The following is a 10,434-nucleotide window of genomic DNA, read 5'->3' as shown; positions in this document are numbered from 1 at the left end:
AGTAAGTTGGGATGGCCTGGACCACTGACTTGAGGAGCACTTCTTTCCCTGCCTGAGAGAGGAATCTCTCTTTCCACCCATCTAACCGCTTCCTTACCCGGTGCCGAATACCCTCAAAGGTTCTTTGCTTTGATCTTCCAACCATGGCAGGTAAACCCAAATATTTTTCATAAAAACTTGTAGCCGAAATCCCACTGGAAGAATAGATGGACTCTCGGAACTCCTGCTTTGTGTTACGGCTGTAGAAAATGGACGTTTTTGAACAATTTAACTTCTGGCCCGAAGCTAACTCATACTGTTTGAGAAGCTGGTTCATATTCCCCCATTCGCCTGCGGTAGCTCGGCAAAATAAGAGACTGTCGTCAGCGAAAAAAATGTGGCTAAGCTGGTATCCTCTGTGTGAAATCGGTACCCCGGTTAGGCTTCCATTCAATCTATGCTTGAGCAACAAGGAACTGAGACCTTCGGTGCATAGCAAGAAAAGATAGGGGGACAGGGGATCCCCCTGTCGTATACCTCTACTTGAAAGGCCTTCTTTCTTTCTTTTTTGAAGTCAAAGGCCTTCTTTCCTTGTCCGCCTGATTTTGGTGACTCCTTCCACTCATATTATTTTTGCTTTTCTAAAAAAAAAAAAAAAAATTAACTTGAAAACATTATATATATATATATTTTTTTTCATTTCTTATATCACATCAACAAATTTCTATTTAAATTAAAAACTCAATACAATACAATTTTTTTTTTTATCTACTTTTTTATATAAATTCTTTGTACTTGTATCATATAAATCACTTTTTCTAACCGCTCAAAAAGAAAAATCACCTCAAATATAAATAGAAGGAATTGACAAACGGACCATTCGGCTACTGAGAATTCAGATTCTGCAACTTCTTTGAATAAAACTCTCTTGTTCGAGCAAAGAGTATTAAAGCAAGGAAAGTTCCAACGGTACACAGCGAACCCCAAATGATGAAACTGGTTCTGTAGCACTCCATTCCCATGCATGCACCCTTTCCTTCCTTGCGGTAAAGACTAGCAGCCCCGTAACCAAAAGCGAAGGATCCCAGTGGAATATTGGCAATTAACAGATTATAATTCGTAGCAAATCCCTTCGTCCCGAACAACTCTTTGGTGATGGTCACAGCAACAGAAGTAATTGCTCCAGTAGATGCTCCTATAATGCCAGAGCTGATGTACAAAGCCATTTTTTTATCCAGGAGAAGAAAGAAGAAAGCTCCTGAAATTAAAGGCATATATAGTACCAATGACGCTGGTCCTGAATGAATCATGATATTCTTACTCCTGAAAATTTCGAAAGAAAATAAAAATTCTTGCAATTAAGTTTAATTAGTGTGCAATTAATCCCTCCAACGCTCTAACTAGAAGGATCGATGCTGAAAAATGATTACCATGCCCGTTTAGGGTGATCATTTGGGGCATGACAAATAATTTTGCTAATTAATTAATACTTTCAGATCCATTATAATAAGAGTAATGATTCACTACCACCTAAATATACAACTTTTCACCACCTTGTCTATGTGGCAAGGTGGTCCCTCACCTTAATTTATTTTTGAAAAATAAAATAAAAATCAAAAAGTAGTGGGAGACCACCTTGCCACATAAGCAAGGTGGTAAAAAGTTGTATATTTTGGTGGCATTGAATCATTATTCTTATAATAATTACTAGTTAATTGTCTTAATTATATGAAAAGTTGAGACAGAGAGCAGACAGTGGAAGAGAGTTACCTCGAGAAGCAGTAGTCCATAAGGGATGGGATGAGACGGCCAAAGAACAGAAACGAAGAACACAAAGACACGAAATCATGAGTTGTTCCAGAGTACCCCCGGGATTCTGCTATTTGTCCCAAGTTGTTCAAAAACACCATGCCCACCGTTGCCCCGAAAAGATACACGAAAAAAAACAACCAAAAATCCAACATCTGTAGCAATAACTTCACTCCGGAAAAAAATAACCAAAAAGCCCCCTCCTTCAGCCCGTTCTCCGTTCTATCCACACTGCAACCACTCTCTTCATCTAAACTAGCAGAATCACACACACTAGATCTTGGGCCTGTGCCTTGATCCGTCTTTCCGACATCTCCGATAATCAGTTTACGTTCTATAATTGGAACTATTAACGGGACCAACAGGAGCACTGCATTAAAAATGGCACCGCCCAAAGGCGATATTTTACTTGATATCAAACCAAAACTGCTCATCACCGAATAGATTCCAGTCACTGATGCAATCACAAACAGAAGAATGAACCCAAATTTCTTGCTTCTAGGACTTCCAACATCAATTTTTTCCAATTGCTTGCTTCTTGGACTTCCAACTTCAGTTTTTTCAAATAGTAGTACTAGTGCAGCTATAAAACTAACTATTACAGGCGAGATAGAGTTGAGAAGTAGATAGGCTTTAGCTGTTTCATGTGGTTCAGAGGAAAAAACAGCATGAACAATATCTGTGTAGATCTTTGCGCTTAATCCTTGGTAGCTAGTTGTTATCCCCACGGCCACCTGGAGATCAGACGGAAAGTTTCGTATGACGACGGCATAACAGACAGTGTTGATCCAACAGATGCTATTGCCTGCAATAACATTGAGAACACAGATATCCACGTATGATAGCTTAAGGTGGTTTGCTAAGAAGAGATATTGCAATCCATAACCAATAAACCCCAGAAAAGATCCAAATAGGAGGACAACCCAAAGGGGTATATAACCTGAAGCAGCAATCCCAGACAAGAAACCCAAGAGTTTTCCGGCATCAGAGGCGAAGGCAAGGTTGTTGAGTTGTAATTGGGAAATAGAGAGCTGCTGCTTGAGTTGAGACGAGTAGGAAGAGAAATTGGTGTTTGTCCCATTCAATGACTGAAGCCAAATGATCGAATCAAGGCTAAGCCATAGAAGAAGGCCGGAAGACATGGCTAAGAATTTACCAAGTTTACAGAAGAGGTAGCGTAAGGCTGAAAGTAACCGAGAGAGTTTTGGGATGAAGAATGAATTGATTAATCTTCTATTGATGGAATGAATGAAAATTACATGAGAGAAATATATTTATGGACAACAATAAGCTTAATTAATAACTAACTTGCTTACTCACCAATCCATGCATGCAAGTGTTCGATCGAGAGATTGTTGTAATTAATAATTAAGTTTATCTTGCTTATGAAAGGAGAAAGGCCGATCATATAAAATATAGCAAAGAAAATGTGCTTTTAGGATCGATTACTCAGCTGAGCCTGAGAGAGACCGGTCTACCATATTGGCATATTAATGAATAATTATATATAACTTTCACTTTCTCAAGTATGAGAAAGTCTTTTCCAAATTTGAAGAAAAGACTTTCTCATACTTTTCACCTTTTCAATAAGTTATATATAATTATTCATTTCCTCAAGTATGAGAAAGTGAAAGTTATATATAATTATTCATTAAAATAAAAAAAATCTGAGAAAGTCTTCACTTTCACTTTCTCATACTTGAGGAAATGAATAATTATATATAACTTGTTGAAAAGGTGGAAAGTATGAGAAAGTGTTTTTCAAATTTGGAAAAGACTTTCTCATACTTGAGAAAGTGAAAGTTATATATAATTATTCATTAATATGCCAATATGGTAGACCGGTCTCTCGATCTCAGCTGAGTAATCGATCCTAAAAGCACATTTTCTTTGCTATATTTTATATGATCGGCCTTTCTCCTTTCATAACCAAGGTAAACTTAAGGGAAAAATACATTTTACCCCCTGATGTATCCACCTATTGGCAATCTGACGTCCAATGTTTAATTTTTGGTAGATGACCCCCCTGATGTTTACTACGTGTGTCAATCTGGACCTTCCGTCCACTTAGTCTGTCAAAAGTGACGGAAATGAAGTCACATGCCACGCACATGACCTTTTAAAGCATAACTTTCCAAAATTACCCTAGTCCAAAACTATGCGTTTCACAGACACTCCATTTTCTCTTTTTCTTTTTTGCACGTGGTGACCTCCCAAGTTAGAGAACATGTGGGCATGGCCATTGGAATCGTCAGAGTAGGAAGTGAACCGGAGGTTGGGGACGTTCACGTTGTCGGCGTACTTGGAAAACACGCCGGAGCCACCGGTGGCCCGTCGAGTCTCAGCAGTATTGGCAAAACGAGTCAACCGGGAGATTCTCATCACCCGAGTAATTCTGAACGAGTCAGTCCCTTTGAGCCGATCCGTGCAGTAATTGGTGAAGTCCCAGTCTGAGTACACTGCAAAGTTGGAGTCCTTCTCGTGCCTCTCCAGACTCGGCGATAAATCGGGAAAGCAGAGCACGTTCGCGGAGGCACAAAACTCTGGCAAGTGCGAGGACAGATCGTTTTGCACCACGAACTTGGCGAAAGTTGCCGAGTCCACCGCACTCGAAAGGGACGCCTTCGATAGCAGAAATACTGGCTTGGGCTGATTGTTTGGGATCTCTTTCACCGCTCAACGCTCTCCCATTGGTTTGAAATGAATCTTTTTGTTTCAGTGAGGTTTGAAATATTCTTGGATGTTCATGACTGTTTATGATAAAGAATTTTTTTTTTTTTTTAAAGAACTGCGTCACGTTTTGTCATCTTAACGATTTCCTTTGGCTTATTGTTGTCATATGGCCGATTCCTTCAAGTCTTCTTCATCTACTTCTCTTCTGAGTTTTAAGCATTCCTTCACTCACATTCAAGCAATGGGCGAACTTCTCTTCGTTACTGCCAAGTGACTCATATATATATATATATATATATATATAATGTCTATAAAATCACAAGTTTGATGGACAACCCATTACCCATGCATGCTGAACATGAGGGGTAACGGAAAATATTGTTGACAGTGTTGGCCTCTGTTTTGGTTGGTAAAACAGGGGTGAACAGAGGAATGTTAATGGCCTATGGTTTCTCTGGGTTTTGAAATATTACCCTCTGGTTTCACTGTATAAGCATGCGTAATGAACATGTATTCGGTTTTCATTTGTTATAATTTGTTTGATCAAGTTATAAAAAACATTTCCCTTACCTAGTGGGCGTACTCAACCTTAAACTAAGTAAACATGTCAACTAGAATTTTGACAGGATTAGAGGACCCAAACGAAAGCAATAAAAATGCCCATTTGATGTTGTTCAGCACTAAGGGGAAACCCCTTTATTCTTTAATTTCCCCACCCAACTTCTACGGATATCTACTGGTAGAAAGAAGGAAAAGGTAGGCCTCTCTCTCTCTCTCTCTCTCTCTCTCTCTCTCTCTCTCTCTCTCTCTCTCTCTCTCTCTCTCTCTCTCTCATACTAACTGCTGGGATCGATACCTAATTACCTTAGCAAATTAATTAAAGAATGAATATTTTTGTCCATAAGGAACTATGTCGCTAGCTGCTTCGTAAATGCCTTATTAATAATATGTTGGGACATTATTTGACCTAAAAACTTAATTGAGCCTTTAGATTGGTAGACATTTATATCATATCAACCATTCACTCTAATATCATGTGAAATGAACTACAAGTTCGATGATGAATAAGTCTCTAACTCTACTGTTGGCGCTAGGACAAGAACAACAAACAGATTCTTTGATTTTCTATTCACTACATTTCTAGTTCCTATTGCCTCCTCGCTATTGACAATAACTTCCTTATTATTCGAGAAAAAAGAAGTTTGATTTCTTTCAATTCAATCTTTCTTAAACGGCTCCTGAATTTGAAGTTTCGAACTCCTCTTTTTCTTGGGCCCCTTCCTTTTGAGCCGATACCCTCCCGCTTGAAAGAGCGGGACTTTCACACCCCTTCCCGGAAATGAATGTCCAGCTTTGCTTGCAGTCTCCACTCCAATTCTTACTTCCTCGTAGTGGTCGGTGGTATGTATAATTACATTTCATCTACAACATGTCTAAAATCTTAACCATAACCATGCTCTGTTTTGTCAATCTTTCATAGATCAAGTTACAAAACGTTACAAGACTGCCAAACAAAGAGCATTGTGACCGTTAACGGGCAGTTCCCTCAGCCTCGTATCATAGCAAGGGAAGGCGACCGGCTCCTGATTAAAGTGGTTAACCATGTCCAGAACAACATCACCCTCCGTTGTTATATAAATATAAGAGGCGATGCCATTCTTTTGATTGTTGTTAATATTTTTATTGTGACGACCGTTTTTTTTTTTTGAAAACATACAAACGGATTTTCACAGTGGCACGACTATTTGTCACTTAGCCAACATAACGTACACGTTCCAGAACATGTACCTGATATTCAGAGTTACATCTATTACAGCGGAGTATAAATATCAATGTGCAGCGTAACACATATCAAAAACGAAAATACATCTAATACATGACAGTTAATTACAATAAGAGCCATTTACAAGTTTATCTATTTAAGGCTTATAAAACATATTACATTAATTACATACTAAAATATGGGCTCAACAAATACATGTGCCACGTAGGACACAAGCCATAAATAAAATACCCAAAATGCGGACTACCCATGAGTCCGTGACTTATGACTGTCGCGATATGTTCCAATCATAGCATCCCATACGCTAGGTGGACGAGTCAATATCTATATCCGCAAAACCTGCAACCAAAGTATAAACGTCTGCACGGTTGCGAGGGTTGCCAATCCGTACAGGTGGAATTATGAGTCCACCGTCTTAGCATAAATAAATACACTAAAACCTCAGAGGTATACTATTCACTGAGTTTTCGCAAAGAACCAACTTTTCTTTTCTAGTCATACGTACACTATAACAGCCACCAATTTTATAAACTTTTGTTTGAAGACCCCCATAGCTGATATATCAAACACCAACTAATAGAAAACATTTAAAGCATACTACGCAGCTGAGCTTATACGTAAAAGTTCCATTGTTGGAAACAACTACATACATCTTCACCTACTATATTACTTTTGATTCAGTGATACTTAGAAAACAATAGCATTTAAATCATGCAACCATCCGATAGAAATATACATAAGCTCTTTTCCATTGAGACTCTTATGTATACTAATACGTCTAGCAAAACTACTCATAGTATAAAAACATCACACTCATAGAAACAATGCTATACATGCTCATGCAGGTTTCCTCATGGAAATTAATCCATGCCTCGCGGAAATTAATCCATGCCTCATGGGAATTAACCCAAGTTCCTCATGGAAATTAATCCAAGCCTCATGGAAATTAATCCAAGCCTCATGGGAATTAACCTAAGTATAGTTTCCCGTGGGTTATAAACTTCACTTCGATGCATATTTAGTGTTCATATGCTCATGCCTTAAAACAATACATTTCATTTTTTGAATTATGCCTTTAACACATGCTTATAATATAAATCCATAAACAATTTAACAAATCAATTCTTCTATCAATATTTCTGTAATTTAAATCCCAACATCTCACAATCAAATCCTTCAAATCAGTTCAAATCACACTTTTCAGTCACATATCATTTCTCATAAACATCATTGATACTTCAACATAATTGAAACTACTTAAAACATCCAAAACATATTGTAAACATACAGTCGGTTCGAATTTATAAACCACATATATTTTACAATTCTATAATATATGAAAATAGTAGTTTCTCAGTGAGTAGAATACTCACCTTGGCTGCGCGGATATTAAGCACTAAGTCTCCTAGACACCACCTTACAATGTATTACTGTGGAATAACACATTGCACTATTTAGCACTTTAAATAATTAACACCCTAATTAGAACTTGAATCGCTCAAGGCTAAACCGTTGGAAAACCCATAATATTTTTAAGGGTTCCAAACGTCTACCCATAAGTCCTAGACACCAATTAAAACTCAAACAATACTAACCCAAAGTATTTACTAAGGGTTAGATATTAAAATTACTATTTAACTATTTACTCATAATATTAGTTACTAACCCGCAATTAATTTCACTAACCCATAAATTATTTTCACTAACACTTATAATAATATTAGCCCTAAAATTATATTCATTAATCTCTAAATTATTTCTCACTAACATTTTCTCAATAATATTAACCCTCGAATTATATTCATTAAACTTTTACATAAAACACTACCGTATTTAAAATAACATTAACCCATAAGAAAATCTCAGGGTTAACTTCACAAATACAATTTAAACTAAATACCCATAATTATTTATTTTTACAAAACTCATAGCTAATTTGGGATTAATCATCACTATAACCACAATTAATCCACAAATTAACAATCTAGGTTTTAACACTTAAAAACCCTAAATTAATTTAACCCATCAAATTAGAGTTTCTAAACTTAAACCTAAAATTATAAAACACTACCCTAAACACAATATTATTAACCTAATAACTTTTACTAAACGTTAATCACATAAAAACTCAATTAAAACCCATGATTTGGATAGCCTTAAGCAAGTTCCAACAAGCCCATTACCTAAAGGAAACACTAGATTAAACTCACATTTCAAGATTTCAACCAAAAATTACGAAATCATGAGTTTAGTGTTTTACCTCAAAACGATCGGTGAAAACGTAGATTCGAGTGCAAGGATCACATTTCCGAAGACGGATTGAAGATCGGACCGTTGAATTTTCGTAGATTGTGATTTTTCGAAGAGAAGAAATGAGAAACTCCTTTTTTCTTTTTTTCTTTGTTCCTTCTCGGGTCTGCTAGAAAAGAGGCAGTATGCCTCATTTCTTTTAAGTGGGATGCGCCTCACTAAGTGAGGCGCACCTCACTTGCTGCCCCTCAAAGTGGTGTGGGCCGTAGGTCGCCCCACATCACTTAATTAGTTTTTTTATTTTTATTTTTTTTAATTCTTCATTTATATCATTCTTTCCTATTTTATATTTTGTTTGTCTTTGACTTTTCTACACTAACTATTTTCTCTCTCTCTCCTTCTAATGGCCGACAGGCCTTATCTCTTTCTTCTTTTTTTTCCTTTCTATTTCTTTTCTATTTTAATTTTATTATTACTTTTTATTTCTTTTATTTTCTTATTTCTATTTTAAATTCTTTAATTCTTTTCTTTATTTTATTTTATTCATTAATTTCTTTTATATTTATTTTTCATTTCTAATTTCTTTTTTATAATTTCTATTTTATTTGGACTTTAAAAATATTCATTTGCATTTTTAATGACACTAAAATAATTTTAATTAATCATTTACTCAAATTTTATACTCAAATTATTAAATAATGTCTCGGAAATTACATTTATTAGCTGCATATATTTGAAATCTAATCCAAGCTAATCATCATCCTCAGCCAGCTTCATTCTTAAAGTAGACATCCTTGACTTTGGTGATTTAAGGCCGGAGACGCTCCACCAGTCGTCTGCAGGAATACTAGTGGTGCTACTTAATGGCGGTGGTGGCCTTGATGGGTCAATGCCTTGTGTGGCTAAGAGCGCCCTGAGGTTGCTAGGTAGCTCGGTCACTTTCCCACCAGCCACGGCGGCTTGAGCTTGCTCAAAGAAAAGAACTTGCACTACCACCAAGGGGAGTAGCTCATTTTGTGCGGCATGCATGCAGGCCTCCATAGATAGCTTTTTCAGGTCTGGGCGAGTTTGGAAATTTTCAGGCATAAGAGCTTCAGTGATTTGAAGGTGCATGACGTGGTTTGTGGAGAGAAATGGAATGTACGTAGGACAACACGTTCTCCATGCGCCTAGTTTTCTACACATGCACAAGTCATTTTTAGTGTTTCAAAACTTTAAGTTAAACGGTGTGTTTTGTCGTTGTCTTCTACCTTCATTCTTCAACTTTGCTGCAAATGGCTATGGCTATGCACAGACGCTGTATCATCTTGGGTTATGGGAAGGAGTGCATGAAAATTTACAAGAATATACGGAAATCAATTATTGACGAGACGCTATATCATCTCGGGCTCATCCGAATCCACCATTTTTTCTTTTAGTTTCTAGGAAACCAAACACCAAAAAGAATGTGTTAAAAGACTGTGGGTCCTCGTGGGAGTGGCCAAGCGCACCGTTTTAGACTTGGGTAATTTTGGAAAGTCAGGCTTTAAAAGGTCATGTGCGTGGCATGTGACCTCATTTCCGTCACTTTTGACAGACTAAGTGGACGGAATGTCCAGATTGACACTCGTAGTAAACATAAGGGAGGTCATCTACCAAAAATTAAAAATTGGGCGTCAGATTGCCAATAGGTGGATACATCAGGGGGGTAAAGTGTACTTTTCCCTAAACTTAATTATTACAACAATCTCTCGATCGAACACTTGCATGCATGGATTGGTGAATAAGCAAGTTAGTTATTAATTAAGCTTATTGTTGTCCATAATGAAAAACAAAAGTGACTTCTAAAAATAAAGTGTGTGCATAAGTGTCAACAAAAATTAAAGCACAGCGGAAAGTAAATGACACATAGATTTTTGTTGATGAAGTGGAAACTCAGTTAAGAAAAAAACCACTCCGGG

The 10,434-nt window shown here is 37.0% G+C and overlaps 1 protein-coding gene across 1 annotated transcript; it reads right to left on the bottom strand.

The window, feature by feature from the left end:
• Positions 1–863: 863 nt before the first annotated feature.
• LOC133851467 (protein NUCLEAR FUSION DEFECTIVE 4-like) lies at positions 864–2,930 on the bottom strand. The gene is made up of 3 exons (XM_062287903.1): positions 2,364–2,930; positions 1,750–2,318; positions 864–1,302 (listed from the first exon to the last, which is right to left on the bottom strand). The coding sequence occupies exons 1-3, from the start codon at positions 2,928–2,930 to the stop codon at positions 864–866; spliced, it is 1,575 nt and encodes a 524-aa protein (XP_062143887.1).
• Positions 2,931–10,434: the final 7,504 nt, after the last annotated feature.

The sequence above is a fragment of the Alnus glutinosa genome, chromosome 12, assembly GCF_958979055.1.
Source record: "Alnus glutinosa chromosome 12, dhAlnGlut1.1, whole genome shotgun sequence".
Classification (NCBI taxonomy): Eukaryota; Viridiplantae; Streptophyta; class Magnoliopsida; order Fagales; family Betulaceae; genus Alnus; species Alnus glutinosa.
This window is presented reverse-complemented; position numbering and strand designations above follow the sequence as displayed.

Bases quoted from the DNA above. Each gene is read 5' to 3' on its own strand.
- LOC133851467 (XM_062287903.1), bottom strand. From the start codon at position 2,930: ATGTCTTCCGGCCTTCTTCTATGGCTTAGCCTTGATTCGATCATTTGG. The intron at 2,319-2,363 runs GTACTACTATTT...CCAAGAAGCAAG, and splicing joins TTAGTTTTATAGCTGCACTA to CAATTGGAAAAAATTGATGT. The intron at 1,303-1,749 runs GTAACTCTCTTC...CGAAATTTTCAG, and splicing joins ATGGACTACTGCTTCTCGAG to GAGTAAGAATATCATGATTC.